Source organism: Morchella sextelata, assembly GCF_020137385.1.
Source record: "Morchella sextelata strain SCLS chromosome Unknown scls_8, whole genome shotgun sequence".
Classification (NCBI taxonomy): domain Eukaryota; kingdom Fungi; phylum Ascomycota; class Pezizomycetes; order Pezizales; family Morchellaceae; genus Morchella; species Morchella sextelata.
This window is the reverse complement of record NW_025408623.1, coordinates 1,504,678-1,526,585: the sequence shown is the minus strand read 5'-3', so window position 1 is coordinate 1,526,585 and position 21,908 is coordinate 1,504,678. Positions and strand designations below refer to the sequence as shown.

General features: G+C 50.1%; 6 protein-coding genes across 6 annotated transcripts; 2 read left to right on the top strand and 4 right to left on the bottom strand.

Moving 5' to 3' along the window:
• Nucleotides 1-1,768: 1,768 nt before the first annotated feature.
• H6S33_012604 (uncharacterized protein) lies at nucleotides 1,769-2,061 on the bottom strand (the record flags this gene model as incomplete). The annotated part of the gene is made up of 2 exons (XM_044843973.1): nucleotides 1,769-1,925; nucleotides 1,988-2,061. The coding sequence occupies 2 exons, from the start codon at nucleotides 2,059-2,061 to the stop codon at nucleotides 1,769-1,771; spliced, it is 231 nt and encodes a 76-aa protein (XP_044695253.1).
• A 272-nt stretch (nucleotides 2,062-2,333) lies between these two features.
• Nucleotides 2,334-4,424, top strand: H6S33_012603 (uncharacterized protein; the record flags this gene model as incomplete). Its single annotated transcript, XM_044843972.1, has 2 exons — nucleotides 2,334-3,525; nucleotides 3,688-4,424. 2 exons carry the CDS (start codon nucleotides 2,334-2,336, stop codon nucleotides 4,422-4,424), a joined length of 1,929 nt encoding a protein of 642 aa, XP_044695252.1.
• A 2,828-nt stretch (nucleotides 4,425-7,252) lies between these two features.
• On the bottom strand, nucleotides 7,253-9,235 carry H6S33_012602 (uncharacterized protein; the record flags this gene model as incomplete). The annotated part of the gene is made up of 2 exons (XM_044843971.1): nucleotides 7,253-8,950; nucleotides 9,089-9,235. 2 exons carry the CDS (start codon nucleotides 9,233-9,235, stop codon nucleotides 7,253-7,255), a joined length of 1,845 nt encoding a protein of 614 aa, XP_044695251.1.
• A 5,215-nt stretch (nucleotides 9,236-14,450) lies between these two features.
• Nucleotides 14,451-16,715, bottom strand: H6S33_012601 (uncharacterized protein; the record flags this gene model as incomplete). Its single annotated transcript, XM_044843969.1, has 5 exons — nucleotides 14,451-15,158; nucleotides 15,223-15,955; nucleotides 16,007-16,356; nucleotides 16,473-16,542; nucleotides 16,666-16,715. The coding sequence occupies 5 exons, from the start codon at nucleotides 16,713-16,715 to the stop codon at nucleotides 14,451-14,453; spliced, it is 1,911 nt and encodes a 636-aa protein (XP_044695250.1).
• A 385-nt stretch (nucleotides 16,716-17,100) lies between these two features.
• On the top strand, nucleotides 17,101-17,759 carry H6S33_012600 (uncharacterized protein; the record flags this gene model as incomplete). Its single annotated transcript, XM_044843968.1, has 6 exons — nucleotides 17,101-17,199; nucleotides 17,375-17,396; nucleotides 17,471-17,513; nucleotides 17,584-17,605; nucleotides 17,663-17,682; nucleotides 17,750-17,759. 6 exons carry the CDS (start codon nucleotides 17,101-17,103, stop codon nucleotides 17,757-17,759), a joined length of 216 nt encoding a protein of 71 aa, XP_044695249.1.
• Nucleotides 17,760-19,197: 1,438 nt separating this feature from the next.
• Nucleotides 19,198-21,121, bottom strand: H6S33_012599 (uncharacterized protein; the record flags this gene model as incomplete). Its single annotated transcript, XM_044843967.1, has 6 exons — nucleotides 19,198-19,259; nucleotides 19,316-19,419; nucleotides 19,469-20,422; nucleotides 20,473-20,740; nucleotides 20,802-20,955; nucleotides 21,008-21,121. 6 exons carry the CDS (start codon nucleotides 21,119-21,121, stop codon nucleotides 19,198-19,200), a joined length of 1,656 nt encoding a protein of 551 aa, XP_044695248.1.
• Nucleotides 21,122-21,908: the final 787 nt, after the last annotated feature.

Genomic DNA, 21,908 nt, shown 5'->3' with positions numbered 1-21,908 from the left:
GAGGAGGAGGAGGAGGAAGGGGGATATCAAGCCTAGGCCTCTATCCTTACAATTAGCTACATTAGTACATACAAGTACTTGCTATATAAAGTATATAGCGTCGACCAGTATTAAAACTCAAGCTGCCTCCCTCCATGACAACGTCATACTTGCGGGCGAGGAAAATATACCACCGGAGGAGAAGGAGCTGCATGTTCTGTATATATGTACATCTTGTACGTCGTGGTAGATTGTCATGGCAGGGTTACATAGGTTTCCCTAGCTCGCCCCCCCCCCCCCCTCTCTTTAAGTACTACTTCCGGGCCACTGACAGTGCGTGTGGGCGAGTGTAGACAGCTCGTCTTGCGCTACACCGAGTGTGCTGAGTCCCATGGCCATCAGTAGGTCCGGGGGGTGGGAGTGTTAAATGGGCTGGCTGTGGGGTGTATACTTTAGCGGGAAAATGTAGCCCCGTTATATTGCAGTACTGTATTGATTGGGCCGATACCCCCCCCCCGTGAACTGTATACATCTCATAAGCATCACTTTTTGTTTAAAATTTATTAGCCCGAGGGCTGGCCTAGCTAGTGGGTGGTGTATGTGTATGTGTATGTGTGTGTGTGTGTGATATCGATCAGAGAGAGAGCCCTGGCCCGTAACTGTAGCAGCTAATTGATTATAATTATCTTATATAGCTTCTCGCTCGTAATTTGGTCTCCCTCCCCCCCCCCCCGCCCCCCACATGGTCAGGGTCGGAACCTTTTTTTCGGACCATATTCTTTTTACAGTATAGTAGGTAGACGCGTTTGTGCCAATTCACCAGCAATTAAGTGCGTGTTTGGGGGGGTTGGCTGTGCTTTTGGGTTGCATGTTTGACCCGGCCCATCCTACAGTACCAACATATATATATATATATATATATCCAGGAGTATAGATGCCGCAAGCAAGCAAGTAGAAAAGCGGAAGCAGAAACAGAAGCAGCGGCAGAGCTACCTCTACACACACATGTACACATATATACCCCCGGGGGGTTAGATACCTCCGATCCTGCAAGATTCACCGGACCGCCTATCACAGTCACAGAGGTGGCAATTGCGGGGATGGGATGGGATGGTTAATGAAGTAGGTCTACGGGGGGGGGGGGGGGGATATACAGGAACTTATTTACTGTTGTTGCTGTTGTTACTAAATGTCCATGGTATTAGTATTTGGTATTGGTATTGTTAATTGGCATTTGCATTGCTATGTAGTTAGTACTGGGTATTTTACTACCGATATTTATATTTACTACTGATATTGGCATTTAGTACTGGTATTTGGTGCTATTGGCACTACTCCTGCAGCTGTGTTTACTGCTGGTGTCTATTTGCTACGGGTGATACTTCTACTACTACTGCTGCTGCTGCTACTACTACTACTGGCACGGCCGACTACACAATGCTACGGTACGGTGCAATTCATTATCTCTAGCTGCATCTGCATCTGCATCTGCATCTGCATCTGTACCCGGGAAGCTCTTATATTCCAATTGATACCCACACACCACGTGCACCAGCCCTACATATCCATATCTACCATCCGATCCGATCCGATCCCGCCGGCCATCCCCACCCCCCATCTACCCCCGCAAACCCGCAAACCCAGTCCCAAACCCCCCCCAATGCCATTGCCAGAAAAAAAAAAAAGAAAAAAAGAGAAATTCCATTAGCTATCTACATAGCCCCCCTGCCCCCCCCCCCCCCCTCTTCTTCTTCCTCCAAATTCCCCCCATCCCCATATCTAACCCCCGCTAGTGGTGCCCCTCCCCATGGTGCTTCTCCTCCTTCATAAACACAGCCTCATACGCGCAGTACCCCGCGAACGCCACCGTCGCGATGCCCAGCCCGGGGAAGGCGCCCTTGAAGCGGTTCCAGCGCGTGAACGGGCCCGTGTAGCGCCATGTCTCTCTGTAGGTGTTAGTTACATGTAGCGCGGCTGGTTGGGTGCAGGGGGAGGAGGGAGGAGGTACATGCGGGCCCAGGGGTCGGGGCGGGTGGGCTTCTTGAGGAGCGACTGCGGGTCGAAGGGGGTGTGCGGGTCCATGCTGTGTGTGCTGTGTGTGCTGTGTGTGTGGTGGGAGTGTAAGGTGCGGGAGTGTGCTGCGGGAGTGTGGTGTGCGGGTGTGGGCGGGTGTGTGTGTGGAGGGGCGGAGGGGCGGAGGGAGTGTGGTGGGGGGTTACCCGGAGTGCAGTACAGGGCTGGGCCAATTGGGAAGCTACCAAGAGCTGCAGGCTGGGATTGTAACTATATATTCAACTATTCAACTATTCACAACAACTACCTATCTACAACAACCACACAACAGCACCACCACAATGTCCAAATCCAAATCCAAACCCCTCAAAATGCTCCCCGAGGAGCGCGACCTCCCCGGGGGCGCCGCCGACGACGACAACACACCGCACGAACCCGAACCCGAACCCGAACCCGAACCCCCACTCACGGCCGACGAAGCCGCCCTGCGCGCATTCCTGCCGGCCTCCTTCGGGAAGCAGACCGCAAAACCCAACGTCGAGGCGCAATTCGCGCAGACGCGCCGGCGCCCCCTCGACGCGCCCGACTCGCCGCCGCGCAAGGGCAAGGGCAAGGGGAAGCAGGTTGTTGTTGCGCAGCGCCGCGTCGACGACTCTGACGACGAGGCGGAGGTTTCGCGGCGGAATGCGAGTGGTGGTGGTGGTGGTGGTGGTGGTGCTATGGCTATGGACGAGGACGAGGATGATGATGATGGTGATGATGAGGATAGTGACAGCGACGACGACGACGACGAAGACGAGTACCCAATCTCGCACGAGATCGTGCTCAAAGACCACACCAAGCCCGTGTCCGCCATCAGCCTGGACCCCTCGGGCACGCGCATCGCCACGGGCAGCCATGACTACCTCGTCAAGCTGTGGGACTTCCCCTCCATGAGCCGCGACCACCTGCACGCCTTCAAGTCGCTCGAGCCCTCCGAGTCGCACCACGTGCACGCCGCGCTCTTCTCGCACGCCGACTCCGGGCAGAGCATCCTCGTCGTGCCCGCGGCCCCGCAGGCCAAGATCCTCTCGCGCCACGGCGACACGCTCGTCGAGTTTGTCAAGGGCGACATGTATCTGCGCGACATGCACAACACGAAGGGGCACGTGTCGGAGCTGACGGCGGGCGCGTGGCACCCGACGGAGCGCGGGGTGGTGGCGACGGCGGGGACGGACTCGACGGTGCGCATCTGGGATGTGGCCAGGAAGCGGCAGCATCGGGATATCATGGTGCACAAGAGCCGCACGGGCAAGGGCGGGCGGAGCAGGATGTGCTGTCTGGCGTGGGCGGGGGGCAGCACGGGCGGGCTGAACCTGATTGCGACGGTGGCGCTGGATGGCGTGCTGGCGCTGTATGCGGGCGATGGGCCGTATAGCCGGCCGGCGATGGAGGTGCGCGATGCGCATAGGAGGGAGACGTGGACGGGCGGCATTGCCTTCTCGCATGATGGGCGCATGCTGGTGACGCGGGGGCAGGACGGGGACATAAAGCGTGGGTTTGCCCCCTTTCTCCTTTTTCTTTTCCGCCATAACGGTCATCCCGATCATTTCCCCCCATCCCGATCATTTCCCCCCATCCCGATCATTTCCCCCCATCCTGACCATTACCTCTCTCTCTCTCTCTCTCATAACAAAACTAACACCCCCCCCACAGTCTGGGACACCCGCAAGCTCAAAACACCCATCACAACGCGCACCGACTTTCCCACCCCCCTGCACCCGGAAGCCAACATCGTCTTCTCCCCCAACAGCACCACCCTCATCACCGGCGACACCACGGGCACCCTCCACATCCTCTCCGCCGCCACCCTCCGCACCGAGCACGCCCTCCCCGTGACCCCCGGCTCCCCGCTCATCGCCGCAACCTGGCACCCGCGCATCAACCACATCCTCACGGGCTCCGCCAACGGCGAGATCCACGCCCTCTACTCGCCCACCCTCTCGTCCAAGGGCGCGCTCCTCGTCGTCGCAAAGGCCCCGCGAAAGCGCCACATCGACGACACGACCGAGACGGCCGCCGTGTCTGGCGACGCGGTCATCCTGCCGAACGCCATCCTGGGCACGGGCGGCGGCGCGGGGCGGAGGGGCGGCGGTGGCGGTGGTGCGGGCGGGGAGAAGGATCCGCGGAGGCCGGGCAGGCCCGCGGTCACGCCGTGGGGGAAGAGTCAGCCGGATCAGGGGCACATTGAGAGTAGTATTCCGCTGGCGAGTATGAGGGATGAGGATCCGAGGGCGGCGCTGCTGAAGTATGCGGAGGTGGCGGAGCGGGAGCCGATGTTTACGGCGGCGTGGAGGGAGACGCAGCCGGTGACGGTGTATGCGGAGGTTGAGGAGGAGGAGGAGGAGGAGGTGAAGGGGGGGGAGAGGGGGAAGAGGAGGAGGAGGGGGTAGGGGGTGGGTGTGGTAGGGTAGGGTAGGGTAGGGGGGAGGGAAAGGGGGGGGGTAAAAAGTTAAATTGTGATGGTTGTTTTTTTTTTTTTTTTGTGTGTTTGGGCTTTTGGCTTATTTGGCATGGTTTTCTTTTTTTTCATCGCTTTTCTTTTCTTTTCTTTGCATTGCTTTGCTTTGATTGTGGGTTTCTTCTGCGTGTATAGTAAAGTAGCCTAGAAATGCATAAGTATGTAGTTAGCAGTAATCTATAGACACGATTGCCATCCGTCCAGCCTTCTATTCCAGTTCCAGCCCTCCAGCCCAGCCTCTCGTAACTAACTATAAAGACCGAAGCAGCCGCGCGATCATTACCAGACTACATACCGTCCGTAACCCCCCCCCCCGGGGCCTGAAAAAAAAAACCTACAAGCACCCACTACGAGCGAGTTACAAGCACCCCAACACCCCTCCCTCCCTCCCCACCTACACACACTCTGCCACCACCACCACCAGGTCCATCCGCGGCGCACCCCGGCCTCCGGAGCGCGGATCACAGACCATCACTCGATCGGCCATCCACCCCCACCAAGACGGGCTTAGCCCATCCCATCCCATCCCATCGCTCACGTCTTCATTGCCCCTCCCCCCCCCCTCTGTGACTGCGACTGTGGCTGTGGCTGTGGCTGTGGCTGTGGCTGTTACGTATAACAGGCATGACAATGTGGTGGGTTTGCATGAAGTAGCCTAGGCAGCTGCAGGATATGGGCCGCGTGCGGCCGGCTAGCTATGGTGTATGTGTAGAGGTAGCTCTGCTTCTGCTTCTGCTTCTGCTTGCTTATATATATGGCACAAGTATGTAGTCTTGCATCTATGTTGGGCGTAGGATGGGGGTTCAACATGTAATACACCCACACCCACACCCACACCCACACCCACACCCACACCCACACCCACACCCACGAGCCATGCCCCCCCCCCCCCAACCACGCGCCTAAATCGCTGGCAAAATCGGCACATATATATACGTCTATCTACTCTACTGTAAAAGAACATGGTCTGAAAAAAAAGGTTCCGACGGGGTGGGGGGGGGGGGGGGGGGTGGAGAGGGAGACCAAATTATGAACGAGAAGCTACTATATAAGATAATTATAACCAATTAGGCTGCTAGCTGCGGTTATGGGATGGGGGGGCCAGAGGCTAGCTAGAGCTCTGATCGATATCACACACACACACACACACACACACACACATACCCCGCCGGCCACTAGCTAGGCCGCCGGCCCCTAGCTCGGGCCAATAAATGTTTTTTTCAAAAAGTGATGCTTATGGGTTGTATATGTACCAGCTTCACCGCCGCGGGGGGGGGGGGGGGGGGGTATCGGCCCCAATACAGTACTGTGGGCTACAGTTTTTTTCCCGCCAATAGTATACACCCCGCAGCTAGTAGCTAGCCCATTCAACACTCCCACCACCCCCCCAGGAATCGAGCCCTGACCTACTTACTGATGGTCATGGGGACTCGATCATGATCAACACGCTCGGTGTAGCTAGTGCAAGACGAGCTGTACTGTCTACCCCCCCCCCCCCCCCCCCTATAAACCTAGACTACACTCGCCGGCCAAACACCAGTACTAAATGCCATGCAAATATCAGTAGTAAATCCAGGTCGTAAAATACCAATACAAATTGCCCGCAATACTAATTAATACTACTAGCAATTACCAATAGCAATAGCAATACCAATATTTAGTAACAACAGTAATAATAGTAAAATAAGTTCCTTATACGCCACACGAGTATACCCCCCCCCCCAAAAACCGGGTGATTCCCCATGACTGAGCGCTCCCCCCCACCCCCCCCCCCCCCCCCCCCCGCGGCAACTCCACCCTCGGTACGTGCCGCGGCGGGAAAGACCCGTTTTCTACAATATCACTCGATCCCAATAAGACACCCCGTGCCGGACCGCGCATTAATCTATTTTTAACCTTTGAGCCATCGATCACTAGAGAAGCTCTCATCTCTAGCACTTTACTAGTCTGGTCGTGGGTTGCGGTGTTGCATCAATTGGACCGCCCATTGCTTACACATGAGTATTCTAACTCTCCAGCTATAGCTAGCTACATGTAGCTACCATACTGTCTCTCACCTAACCGGCAAGCCGCACCACCTTACCTCGCCAACAGCAGGAAGCAGCCAAATAATCATTTCAGCCTACCTACTCATAGCACACACAGCAAGCACAGCAACAAGCATCTTCAACATAACCCTCAAATTGCACTCCCCCCGCACACACGCACATGCGGCACATCTATCTAACATCCCTAATTTCCAAGGTCCATCCATCCATCCATCCGTTTCCGAATCCTAATCTAACATAACATATGATATGCCAAACAAAAAAAAAAAAGGCAAGAGAGAGAGAGATGCGTGCTAAAAAGGAAAAAGAAGAAAAAGGGTATTAAAAAGGAGTATCAAAAACTCACCACAAGAAAATAGAAGGGAAATGAAAAAAAAAAAAAAAAAAAAAAAAAAAAGCCAAAGGAAAATATGGATATAAAGAAAGGAAAGAAAAAAGGGAAAAAAAAAGAATACAAATTAAACGCCTCGCCCCCCCGACCCCCCGACCCCCGGACCCCCAAACCACTCAAATCATAAACGTTTTTTCTCTCTTCTCAGTCAGTTCGCTCCTCCACCCCACTAAACAATAGTAATTTCAAACAGAAAGGTCCAACCAGAAAAAGAGTGCATAGAAGACAGTGAAGAAGAAGAACAACAAATAAAGGAGCAAGAAATGTACGCCGCAGGTGCAAAGAACGTCAGCACCCCATAGACGGCGTCTACATACCCTCTCACACCAGCGTCCACACAACCATCCACAACACCCACCCTGCTGCGCCCAGCCCCACGCTCCACCCTCTCCCGGCCGCACTTAAGAAGTACACCGCACCCAAATAACTACAGGTGACGTCACCATCACCGTCCCGGTCGCCATAGCTCTGCTCGCCCCCCGCCTGCTTCATGTTCGGGCACGAAAAGCCAAACGTCGTTGGGCAGCTCTGCACAAGCGTCCAGCACAGGTCCATGCACGGCTTAACCTCCTTATAAGGGCCCGGCCGTATTACCTGGTCAATCTGTTTATTTCGACTGGCAACGCTAGTCCCAGTCGTGTTTGTGTGTGCGGCGAGCGACGCCGGGGATAGCGTCGGCGAATATGGGTGCAGCTGCAAGCCTTTGTCGGTGGCGTTATAGAAGAGCTCATTTGATGCGCGCTCAGCGAGGTATGGGAGTGTCGATGAGTAGTCCATGCACCGCGGGATGGTCACCGCGCACAGCCAGTTTTTGTACGCGGCGGCGCAGTCATCGCATGTGCGTGCGAGCGAGTAGGCCGAAGACTTGCTGGCATTGCACGGAACCTGCTGCAGCGAGTAGCTAAAGTTCTTGTACCACGATACGGCGATGTTGTCGTAGAAGGACGTGAGCTGCTCGATGCCGAAAAGGGTGGGGTTGCTGGGCACTGCGTATGCGACTTCGCTGCAGAAGGGGAGGTTGTAGATAATCTGGCAGTTCCCGTCGCCCTTGGTGTTAATACGCATTGCACGCCAGACTGTTCCCGAGGTGTCGTCCGGGTCTGAGCCATTTCCGCCGGGGCGGGTCAGGAACCCAATATATGTAGAGGAGCTGTTGAGTTCCCGGAGGTGGAACTGCTCCTTGGGGAGGTTACCCAGCCCCCGGCGAGTCATGGATACGTCGGAGGTGCTGGTTTGGGCGAGCCCCTTCACGGCGCAGTAAGAGCGCTCAAGCCCATTGAAGCGGGACTGCACGCCGGTATTTTGCGCGTACATTTTGTAGGGAGGAGTGCGGGTCATGAGCTCGTCGCCGTCTACGTCTTCGTCAAAACCGCCCTCGCGGGAGGAGGTTGTAGTCATGTTCCCTGTGATGAGCAGCGCGGAGCTGTCGTCTGTGTCGATAAGATAGAGGAATTGGTCCTCGATGTATTGGTGATACGGCCTGGTGGTGGAGAGCACAATCTCGTAGTTCCAGATATCAACCCATTCGTCGGTATCGTCAACAGTAGGGGCGTAGACACCAATCCACGTCGAGCCGGATGTCGTGATTGTGAGATTTCCAAAACCACCAATAATCGGTATCACGGTCTGCGGCTTGTCAGTAACTGCCGGCCCTGGGGCCTGATTCTCGCCGGTGTTGGACATGAAAACCTGGAGCTCTGGAGGTGGTGCTATGGGGCGCTGCGACTCCGGAAGGTCCTGATTTGGTTGGGGCTGTAGACATGTATTGAACGTGATGTAGAGCTCCACGGCATTGTCGTCTTGTCGTTTTTCGTTCCCATTCTCCCCATCCCTCTTCCGTAATTCACTTCCAGCGCCCCGCTTAGCGGTAGTCGAGCCGTAGAGATCGTTCGGCTCCAAAAGCCAGTAGTTGATTTCCCCAAACTGGAGGTTATACCGTCCAGGAACACCGTTCCCCAGCCCTCGAACGATCTCATTATCCCTCGTCCTCAATTCCTGAAGGTCCTGTAGTTCCAGTATCTGCTCATGCCAGTCATCAGTATCGTCAACATCGCCTCCACCAGCTGCTCCTCCTCCGCGGCAGTCCTCATCCAACGGTGCACAAAAGTCGCCATTCAGCTCCAAACCCCCCAAAGTTTCCAACCCAGGCAGTCGAACACTGGTATCGAACGAGTACGCTGATCTCGGGTTTGACACAAAGAACAGCACGAGCACAAGCAAAGTCGTAGCAAAAAAGGACGCGAGGAATTTTGATTGTAGCGGCGTGAGGCTAAACGAACATGATGATAGTGACAGCGAGGGCATTATCGTCCAAGAACGCAGCTAGGCTCCTTCCTCCTTCCCTCACACTCGACTACTTCTGCACTCCTCTCTCTCTCTCTCTCTCTCTCCTCCGCTGTGTATGGAATTCGCCGGGGCCAACCAGCACACTCAACAAATGGCACGGGGGGGTAAAGGGCAGAAAAAGAGAGGCTGCAACTGGTTGACGTTTATCGGAGGTTGGCTCGCGTGGGTTGCGTAAGTCGTGTAAAGTGGATGGGGGTGGGTGAATGGGTGAATAGGTTGGTGAGTTTGTGCAGGAGACAGATATTTGATAAGAAACAAAAAGATAGATTGATTTTCTTGCGCCTGCGCAATGTTGAATCGGTCTCCTGAAAAGGAACTGTCTGTATCGGGCGCGGGGGGGGGGGGGGGGGGGCAGGATTACAACGTAATGCAGCACGGGGGGAAGTGGGTGGGTGGGTGGGTGGGGCCCAGCTTCCAATGCAGGAGGAAGGGTATCAAGTCAAGGGTATCACAGACAGGTCCTGGAAAACTCGGGAGTGAGTGAGTGACAGCCAGGAAGTATGGATGTGGATGTGCTAGATCTAGCCGGTGGACAGATTGGCCAATAGCAGTTGAGTGTAGCAGATATATAGATGGCTGTTTAAAGTAGATACCCAACTTTATTCCCTTCTACAGTACTTGTGGTACCTTATTATATGTGTATGCTCGACCCCACAAACACGGGGGAATGAAGAAAGAAAAACATGCCCTCGTCGTCGTCGTCGTCTTCTTCTTCTTTCTCACAGCCGCAGCCAAACAACCCTTCCAAAAAAAGAACTAACACCCTGGCTACAGAGCTAATTACCAGGGTCCAGCTGCCCAGCATCTCACCCCCCTGCCAAGAAATCAAGGACCCAACGGCCAACGGCCAACGGGGGAATTACGGATATGTCAAGCACATCATCATCATCCATCACCAACAGACAGGCAGCCCTAATACATATGTTCCGAATTCCGAATCCCGAGTACTTGGTTGGACACGATCTGAGGATTCAAATGTGAGTGATCACCACCAGCACTCTATTTTGTTGTTGTGCGAAGACGTCTCTATCGTCGGACGGCTTTAGCTGGTTGGACCAACTTCCCCCAAGTCTCAACATCTACTTTAGTACATGTAGTTAGCTGTACTCCCAAGAACACCGCTGTGATGCCTACGCGTAACACTAAGCTGCTTCTTCTTAGACAAAGACCATGATGGACCGGGCAATTTTACAGCACTGACCTCACGATGGCGCCATTGCCCGTCCCTTCCATTTCCGCGCTGCCAAACAGTTGTCTCATAGTCTATTTTGAGTGCATAGAGTTCACTCCCCTGCAATTAATCCGTTCTTCCGCTATGTCCCTACAGTGTAGCATCTGTGGAGTGATGTAGCTTCTGTTGCAAATATACCGCCGATTCAATTATGGAACCGAAGAACGTGCACATCTCCATCATAACACCGACAGGCCTTATCCAATATAATATGGCGAGCGCTGTAGTGATCACATAGCTTGGTGCGAGTAAGGATAGAAACGAGATTACGACCCCACCAGTTCGTAACACCAAGCTTAATTAAACTGGCAAGTGAAGATGATTTATACAGAGCTCGATGGCCCCCATGATCTCATATTCCTACAGGATCTTTAAAATGGAGGATAAAGGCCACGTTGATGGATCCAAGGAAAATTAATCCAGACGAATAATCTGACACTTTAGCAATCAAAGTACCGGGTGTCTACATATGTACATAGTTAGCCATATCTCAATCTCAAACCCCTTGTCCGATAACCGTGACCACCTGCTACTGAAACGTTAGATACATGTACTTATACAACATCTACATAAAGTACATGTATTACTAACATCCGTACATACATGTACATGTATGTGCAAGACAGCCAAGGCCGATGGCCCAATGTGGTCGTTACAGTACCGGGGTTGCAGTCGAGTGATCAGTCGTGACCAACATCCCCTGCATCTCCCACCCACATCGGCCAACTTGCAACTTGGCTCCTCACACGCACACACATCCCAACAAAAGTTGTTACTCAAAACTCGAGCCTAGTCCTCTCCTGTAGATGATAGGCGTGGGATTACCCGTATTTATGACTAGCTATACTGTTAACTAGATGAACGTATCATTCTCTTGTGCATACACAATAAACTAGCAGACAGAAGCACTTATGACCAACCAGCGGAGTCATCTTTGATCCGATAAAAGCCGACACTGCAAGCTCGAAACTACATTCACCACCGTCGGTAAGATTTCGCCTAATGGCCATCTATAAAGCAGCATTCTTCCACCCTCCATCATCTCCCGTCGCATCCGGATATCCGTGTTATTCACCATGGGTTATTCTACCGCAGAGACCTTAGAGTGGGATAGTGTGTAGGCTTCTTTTCATGGGGCTCAACTCGATTCCAGATCCTTCTTTTCTTTATTTTTTCTCTGGCTATTTGCAACAGGTGAGGAGGGATGGTTGGCACGTGGTCTTCTCGCTTGGTTTTTGTGGGGCCGGTCGGGTTAATTTCTGCGGGTGCCCAGCCTCAACTCTATGGGTCGACCGACCCCTGCGGACACCAGTACTTGCGCCTCTTCCTTTCTCTTCTATTTAGCCATATATACACTTACGGGGGAGTACCCGGTTTGCGTGGATAAGCTTCTGTAGCACTCCCAAGCCCGAATAGCCGGGACCTTTTTATCTACAATCCAGGCCGCTTCATACCCGCCACTATCGGCAATGACAGTGCCAGTAGAGCCGGCCCGTTCTCAGGTTCTGCGGGTTGGTCTTCATGTATGATATGTGAAGTTTATACACGGATATGTTGCGAGTGATACCTTGTGATTCATGGCCGTATCCGAAGTTAAAGTTGCCTTTTTGAAGCTAGTGTTAGCGGAGGGGGCAAGGAAGAGAAGGGGATTCATGTGGTAGTGACTTGGTCCACTTGTTCTTGTGAGGGTACGAGTTGTTCTCAATAGTGTAGCAATAGGCACCTGCGTGAAGTAGTTGCTTGTCCTTATGCTACTACTTGAATGCCGTCAATATGAGAGGCCATAGGGCAAGATGTGGTTCTTGACGATTACCAGCTTTGACAGTAGCAGTGACAGTATAGAGTGTGGTCGTAGTGGTGGTGGTGGTGGTGGTGGTGGTGGTGGTGGTGGGTATGAGACTTGAAAAGCGTGTCTTATCAGAGTGAGGTGACCTTTGGGTAGAGCGATCGTGTTACCCGGTGGGCTTAAACTAGTACGTACAGCCATTTCGCAAACCGGCAGCCAGTTCCTCGACTCACCTCCCCATCTCAAGTTGATTAAGGCCATTCCGTACACCTAGTACCGTACCAAAAGACACAAACTATGAGAGATTCTCTTCACTGGCCTATTTGTGAGCCGTCAATCTTACCGTTCAACGAACGGTATATATATAGTGGAACCTACCATCATCTACGTACCGTTTGATACGTCAATATTAGTCGATAGTTGATGTGCCTTCCAGTATTCAACTTTGAGGATGACGATTCATGGGTATCAGCTTTATACCTCACCTCGAGCGATGTTCCTAGATGTCGGTAGAGACCGGCTGCCTCCGCTAAAAGGTCTGTCGGAATTATTGCACACACTCTGCCTTGCCTCGACAGGTCTCGCTGGCTACACTGAATATTGATGTGTTGGCCTATCAGAACACCCCACAGTGAATGAAGCACAATTTATATCAAAGGGATATCCTTGACGAGGAATTCCGAATAATCCGGATCCATAAAGTCACGAGGTTCCCTATACGCCAATATCTTTGACCTACCAATATATGCTCATACTATCCTGCCCGCTAGTGCCGGCGGATAAGCACTGTTATGAATGGGCTAGAAGCAACATGCTCAAGTGAGGTGTGGGTCACAGTATATCACTCGCTACCGACAACGCTTGGCTTTTTTACTAGATTGGATGGACCCTGTAGAATATGTCTGAATTTCAACTATCGATTGTTCCTCCTCTAATTCCTTCTTAGGCAGTCGGTCATAGGCGAGGGGGAAGATATCTTAAACGGAAAACTCTACATCTGATATGAGCGTTGGTGGTATATACTAATGGAATGTAACTGGAGGATAGATGTATATATAGGCTCCGATCGGTATCGTGTCTTCATCTACACGGGACGGAGGTCTAGCTATCATATTATTACTCCCACCTCCACCACGTCTGTGGGTGAGCCACCCCTCAGATCGCGTCCTTGTCCTATATTTCCCGGCCTCAGGACCAATCTCTTTATGTGGATCCTACCTGTGTTAGATGAAAGCTGGTATGGTTGGATTAGCCAATAGGAGTCTTTTGTGGTGGCGGAGTTGTCCCTGGCTCTTCTAGAAGCCAGGCTGACACTTCTTTTCTTTTGCCAAATAATCACGCATTCGACCCCTCCATCATATCACATCATGCATTATACCCCCCGAGTGAGACATGTACGATATGGATGTGGAGCCATAGCCAGGTATGTAGGTCAGTGCGCGCATGAGAGTGAGAGATGATGATTGACTACATGTAACTACATAGGTACAACAAAAACCAGACCAAACGGCGGCCTAGATAGATAGAATTCACACCCACCTAGCTTCTCCATATTACTAATAACTAGAGGTACAAATTCTACCCGCAGCAAGCTTAAGAACAGACACAAAAAGAAGGGCAAGAAAAGAATATGAAGGGAAAGGTAAAATAACATGCATCATAATTACATCCCTTGGTTTTCCTTCCTGAGCGCGCCGCGATCATTTCATTCAAGGTCAAATAACACCCCCCTGCCGACCGACCAACCGACCGCCCACCAGAAACAAAATGTAATTTGTGAAAACCACAGACAAAAAAAGTATAAAAGAGAAGTGGTAAAATAAAGGTATCAAGAAAGAAAAAAAGATAGAACAGGTCCAGGGAGGAAAGATAACCCAGGTATTCAAAAACATCCCAAAGTTTAGCTAGCAGTAAAGGGTATTTCAATCGAAGGTACGAAAAAAATAACAAGGGGTGGCATAAGGTGAGGCGAAGGGGAATAAGAAAGGCCATTAGCTTTGTGCTTGACCCAAAAACCAAATTATATGATTCCCCCCTATGCCCATTGAACGCTGTGTCCGCTTTTCAAGAAAAAGAAAAAGGAAAGGATAAAACCGCGAACCCAATGCTATAATTAATACTTAAACAATTTCCGTCCGTCTTAGGGCTTGCCCCTTCTAACGATGACCAGCGCCATTTGTCCCTGGCCCTTTCCCTGTCAAAATTTCCATGTATTTTTCGTAATCGAATCCCTCCTCCTCCCTCTCTTCATCACCATCCTCGACCTTGACACGGACCTTTGGCATCGTTTTCACGAGCTGCTCAATCATTCCATCCGGTATCAAAGAGTGGCGTAGGTCCACCTCGGTTACATAAGGCTTGCCATCGGCAACTTCTCGGAAACTCTGCCATACTTGCTCCGCTGAGTTCTGGTCCTCTGTTACTTCGACCATGAAGCGGATAAACTGCTCAAACGTCACTGACCGGCCGCCGCAGCTTACGGTATTGAAGACGCTGTGCATTTCTTCCTCATCATAGACCAAACCGAGTGATGCGAGGGCAGCAGAGAACTCAAGCTCGTGGAGAGAGTTAGAGAGATCACGGTCGAAGTGGCGGAACACAGATTCAAACTCTTCCAGTTGAATAGGCGTAAGATTTGTCATGTTCCGGGCGACAATCTGGTTATCTAAGAAAGATAGCTTCTTGGCAACACTTTCCTTTGCAAGCCCGTATTCGTATTCAAGCTCGTCATATGAGTACACAGTGTAGTCATTTTCTTCAATATTGGCCTCTTCGCAGTCTTCTGTTAATTTCTCAATGCGGTCGAGCTCAAGTTCGAGGGGAATAATGTTGTTGTGGAGTGTGCGAACTATTCGGAGTTGGTACTATAGTAGGCTTGTCAGCAACAAGTCCGAGTGAGCATTCATGAAAAAAGTGGTTGCAACTAACCTCGGGTTCTCCGTCAAGTTCGCTGATTTGAAGCGATACGGTATTTAAGCATAATGCAAACTCATTTGCAGCGTTGGCAAATTCTCGACGCAGTCCCTCTTTGATATCCCTGATTTTCTCGTTTATCTGCATACTCCTCTTGCCCTCAAACTGAAGGAGGATTTTCCATTCTTTGTCCAGATTCGCCAAACTCAACCCAGCGGGTGGATCGTAGTCTTTCAATCGATAGGTACTCAACTTGGTCTTAATATTACCCAATAAACTTACCAAGTCCGCCTTCTCCGCCACCCACGCGCGCTTCAGCGTCCGTTTATAGGCACCAAAATTGGCATATTGGCTCTTTGCGTCCGCATATGTTCCCGAGAATTTTGCGGTGGTCCACGTATTGCGAACTTCGTTAATCTGCTTAAGCAGCTCGGTCATCCGTTTTTCGAAATTATGTTGCATACTCCATGCCCCTTGCATAACTTCTACGAATTTCTCAACCCTACGCCCAGCAGTCTCGATTCTGTCAAGTTGCGAGAATGCGTGAAACCAGTAAGCGATGTAGGTCATCAAGGATTTTTCATCCGGCCTAGCGACATCGCAGACATCCTCAACATCGAGAAGGGCGGGGATGCCGATTTCCTCGGTTGCGATGCGGAAAGCGAGGGCAGTGTTCCCCCTGTGGTCAGATTTGTCCAGAGCATCGTAGTCGATCAAATCCGGTCTGTGGATATCCAAGAGGGCGCAGCTGTTTATTTTGTTAGTGTAGCTCACAGGGAGGGGGGAGGAAGCTGCTTACAAAGCGAGACCATTATTCCATGAACTCGAGAAGTCGCGGATATCAACCTCCTCATAGCATGCCGTCTTACGCTGGCACCAGAGTAGTAAACCTTCCTTAGCTGTTAAACCTTCCTCGTTGATGTTGATCGTGAATCGTAGAATCAACATCCATAGCAGACCCAGGATAAGCTTGAGATTCCCATCTACAATATCTTCGGCGCCGATGTTCAAGAGTTGAATCCCGCGGCCACGGATATACTCGAGCGCCTTGTGGACATTCTCGCACATTTGCACTCGTAGTCGAGGGTTCGAAGCATACTTCCCCAGTGATTCATTGCCGAGGATTTCTAGGAGGTGGATGAGTAGTACCTGTCAGGTTGGCTCGCTACCAGGTCAGTCACCCCACCATTGTTTGTTTGTTTATCGCGCGCACATGCGCCACGTGAAGAAGGGTGGGACAGAGCAAGGAAAGGAGGGCGCAATACCCCTGTGGCAAGATCTTTCTGCAAAGAGTTTGCGGGAGGAATGTTCCTAATTGCAAGTTTGGAGTTGAGCCTGAAAACATTGGTTCAATACCACCATCAGTCACAGTTCACATCTGCCAGTCCTCATTCAGGGGAAGGATAACGCAGCGGATGGAGGGGAAGCGGGGCGGCGATAACAGGGGGGGGAGCATACCATTTTCTGAAGGTCTTGTCCTGGGTGACGATCCACTGCTGTTGAGCCATCTGTGAGTAAAGAGAGAGATGATTCTCGAGCGAAGAGATGGGAGGAGTGATGAGAGAAGAAGGGGTGAAAGTAGGGGAATTGTAGATATCAGCTTTTCTAACTGCACAGCGGAAAACAAGCCGTGGAGCAGCAGCAGGCAGCTTGTTGGGTGTTACGGACGGGGGTGAGCTTTGCAATTTGGGGATGTGTGGTTGATTGGTGCCGCCTGGAGTTGCCTGATGATGAACCCTAACCCTGAGATCAACTTGTTTCGCGTTTCGTCTCCACCTTTTCATGCATCTATCTGCATAGGTGCTCGGGTCGGTACTTTAGTGAAAAGGCCACACCACTTCCCTGTCTAGACGCCCTCAGTCGCCCTATGCCCTTGTTCCAGTCAGTTTGCAGATGCTAGTCAGAGGTTCATCTTCACCGGACCTCCCTAGGCAGAGAAGTTGTTTACCTTCCTACAGAAGACTTGCCATCCTGAAACGGTCCGAAGGCGAAGTGCTTCATGGATATGCAACTTATTTTGTATCGGTCCACTCAAAGCTCCTTCCTTATTCCAATAACTTGGCGGCTGTCTGCATCCAATCGGCTCGGAAATAATATAGACATGCCTGCAAATTCGTCCAGGAGGTTGATTCAAAGGAACCGCAATCACTTAATATTGCATGCATAGGGTGGAGATTCGATCTACTTAAGTATTTTGATTTTGATTCATGGCCAGTTATAGCGCCAGCAAGCAAGAGCATTAGTCACTTCTAACATCCAGGAGCAATCGGGGACGCCTACCAAACCCAAACAATACTAAAAATACAGTTACGGCTGTAGTGTGAAAGAAAGAGCTTCATTCAGACACTTACGTACATGTAATTTATCTTTGAATAGATCTTTTCTGCATAACATACATGTATGTATTCCCCAGCTTTGGCTATAGTTAATTACTAAACTCACAAATCACCCTTAGCCTTGGTCTACTACACTAATGTACTATTTACTCTACCCAAATATGTGCTCTTATTGGACGGAAGGAAAAATTTAACGTTCATCTCAGGTTTAATTAACAGGACCATAGATTGATACAGTGTCGTTACGTGTCATTGTATATAGACAAAAGCTTTCGAAAATCAATCGTTGAAATTGGGTAAATGTCTCCTGGTAGTACTATAGTGAAAGGAGGTATTTGTAAATTTTCATATGATGAGATCAATGATTGTTAATACGCATCTAGACTCTGTAGCAATAACCCAAACCATCTTAAACTACATGGAAGGTTGCCATTCACAGATTATCACTCGATCGTTATGCGGCCAGAGATACATGTATGCCATAAGTCGTGTCTACATGTACATGCACCACGGCAGAGCCTAGGGTGGATTCACGGAGTCGGAGGTGTGGATGGGTCGGGCCTTAGTATATGTGCTACAGTTACGTACTGTATGTCCTCTCCCACATAATCGGTGATACCGCATCATGTATGTATACGTTGCATGTAAAGTATACATCATGTGCAGTCATCTCAAAAGTTTTCGTGTTCGGGGATTGAGATGGTTAAATTTACATGTAGTTAACTGTATCCGTGACTGTATTCGTGCCTCAAAATTAACGCTTCCTATATCCTGATGGTTTGAATTATGTGCATGTAGTTGGTGCGTTTTACACTTCCCAAACTCCTTGTGAAAACGTCATCATGGCATGGTTGATCGAGAGCGGTTAACCACACCACTAGCGACACCTTTAACTTTGGGTTGGCGACGGTCCCCAGGGTCTTACAAATAACGTACATGTACGTGGTTTCTTGTCCCTTTGCTTGCTCGTTCCAGCTAATACCAACCATAAATGCGGCCCCCGTGAGTAATGGAGATACGTGTTTGTAACTTCAAGTCTCATTTCATTTCCCGATAACTTTATAAAGCGGCTGTGATCCTGCTTTGTGTATCTCAGTGGTCCCGCTAGGTCTATGTTCAGCTGCGTTACACGTGCAAATTCCCACTATTGGACCATTTCTACTCTTACTTATATCACTCTACACATTCCTAGAGGCCACCTTTTATCATCACAATCAATAACCATGTTTTCTCTCTTCAACCTAAGGTATATGTATTTCATTATCGAAGCTTTGCAAACTTCCATATCCATAATATCTTTATCCCGGCTCAAGTTTAGAGTCGTCCAACAACCTTAAGAGGAAATATCGGGGGAGCCGAATTATAATTTAGATACAGAAGTGATGCTGATTGCCCCTTGAAGTTGATGTGATTTTATATCTTCACCCTATTAATAGCTCGAGTGGCCGTGTCCATCTAGCTCTCTAATTATCAACTTTCAGGTCTGCCTCTTGGATAAAAATAGATCTTTTCCAAATTAGAATACAGATATTGGAGACAGTCACATAGAGAGCTGGTTTTAATATATGGGGGTTTAAATATGCGATTTAATAAGGTATGTATGTACTTCTATGCCATATAATTCACTGCATGCACTATCCTCCAAGTATATCTCCTAGACGACTGAAACGGTTACAGTAACATTATTAGTTTGGTCAGTCCTCGGCCAGAACTCGACTATCACGGTATTAGCATATATCTATTCGACAAATGGAATTTCAGTGTGATCTTACAAGTAAAATCAACGGCTTGTCCTGAACTCTTCACTATATTCAAAATGGAGGAGTAAAGGACTAGGTTGTTCCCATTGGTTCCAAAGTCACCCCAATTGATGCGACTGCGTCTACGTTAGCGATAGCTAAGGGGGTGAGATATGGGGAAATTACGCTTGCTGTAGAGGCCCGTTCCACTGTGTCCAGTCATCCTTGAGGTATACGCCGTCCTTCCTAACTGCCTTAACAGTCGCTAATTTTGCTCCATTCCACACAACTGGGATGCTCAAATCGGCCGTGCTCGTAAGTTCGTATACGTTCTGAGCCACAGTTGGAGTATCGTACACTGTGACCTCAAGTGGAAGCTGAATACCAGCTGAACTCTTGACTGTTAATGTATCCCTCACACCGACAGCTGGATTACTGGTAACCTTGTCAAAATACGCCGACGTGAGATTGAACCCCGTTGCGGTGGTAATGTAGTCAGTTCCTTTCTTCAGCGTGCTACCTTGATTACTGACAACACTCCTCAACACGTTCTCGTTGTACTCCAAGTTCACCTGTGCTGCTGCCCCAGCGGATTGTCCCTTCTTTACCCAGATTGTGGCAAGCTGACCATATGCAGGTAGAGTATTCGGAATATCCTTCACCGCATTCTGAATGATTGCCAGTTTAACTGGATCTCTCCATTTCTTATTAACGCGATCATAATGATCGTTTCCGTTATCCCAGAGCTGTGCACCAAGCTCATACTTCTTACTTGTGCGGACGAAGAAGTCAAAGTAATTCCATGCCGCTCCGTTTTCCACCGACGTTCCCGTGAGACCCCACTCACCGATCATTGCAGGAGCCTGGAACTTTGTTTGAAGTGCAATAAAAGTATCTTCAATCGCCTGTTTATCGGCGGCCGTTCCCCAAAAGGTGCGACCCCAGGAGGTAGAGACGAAGTCCCAGGGGTCATAGTCATGGACATGGAGGATGTAGTTGGAGGCATTGGCCGGCTCGACGAACCAATCAACCGTGCGTTGGATGTTTGTGTTCAAGCCGGGGAGGGTGAGGAGGCGATCGGCATTGTAACCACCGGAAGAGCGGACGATATTGACAAAACGTTGATTTGCATCGTTATATCTAGGTTGTATTAGTAACAATAATGATAATAGCACAAATAATTGACTTACTGTTCGGCATTCTCTTGACTACTGCTACCAGCTGGTTCGTTCAAAGGCTCAAGAATGAGTTTCTCAGACTTTGACTTGAACCGGTCCGCGATCTGGAGCCAAAGTTTCTCAAACTTGGTCTTCCTCTCTTCGAGAGTTTCCGGTTCAATTGTAAAGTCTGCCCATTGCCAGCTGTCGTGGTGGACATTGAGGACTACCCAGAAACCTTTACTAAGAGACCAATCCACGACCGTCTCAACACGATCCATCCATGTTGCATTAACAATATCTATGCCCAACGTCAGCACCGGTATTGAAAGCTCATGTAGTGGAAAGCTATCATGACATACAGTCTGGAGCTTGACTTGCAAAGTGGTCGGTCCATGTTACGGGAATACGGACGGACTTGAAACCGGCTCTTTTGATCTCGTCGAATGTAGATTCGACCACTGCCGCATTGCCCCAACTGGTCTCATCTGGGATAGCATCGAGAGTATTTCCAAGCTGTGGGAATAATCAGAATGACACTAGTTACTAACTGCACATATGCACTTACATTCCATCCGGGGTTGATTGCAGACCATGCTTCTTCGGCAGTAACAACCCTGAACGCGATGGCAAACTGGGCACCGCCGGCCACAGCAAGAAGAGAGAGTCCTTTCAAGAACATCGTGGGAGTATTGCAAAGTTGGTGAAGAAATTATCTACAACATCTCCAGTTTATAAAGGCCACTGCCCAGAAGTTCTATATTGCATACCATCGGAGTTCAATATGCGATGTCCCGAAATCCTCTTGTCTTCATGGAAGTAAACTGAGGCTACTCCGTTCAGATAGTCCGTCAATTAATTAGGCAGCAATAGAATGCCCGGCTATTACATGGAATTGCACTTGATGTGGAATCTGGGCATTCATGTCAGGTACGAGAGCTTCGGGGTTTGAACCGATGGGGCCGCTGATGAGACATGGATATGCGCTTGGCGAGCATTGCATAAATTGGTCTTGTTATTACACACGATGAGAAGTAGAAGGTAGGTATTCTCTTAGAAGAATCTTGGAGGAATAGTGTCGGTAAAACGGGTTGATTTTGAAATCCTGCCGCCAAATGATTGGGGACTTGATGATACCAATCCTAGGCGTTGTCCCTCTCGCGCCGCTGAAAGTTAAGCTTAATTTGAGGTCCCGGGTCTGCTTTTAGTCCTTTGTTCCTAACCAGAATGAAATTAGTCGAGATTTACGACAATGGGGAAATTTGAACATCATACGATATCACCCGTTAACGTTGTCGCTACTACTACGTGTAGTTTCTATTACCGTCACATAAATACTAGCTAGATGTACATATGTAGGATCTTATGATTTTCTATTACATACAAGAGAGAATCAGATGGCTATTCAGGCCGTGCCTTCTTCGGCGTTCAAACTTCAGTTAGTAATGCAGTCAACATGATCTCCTCAC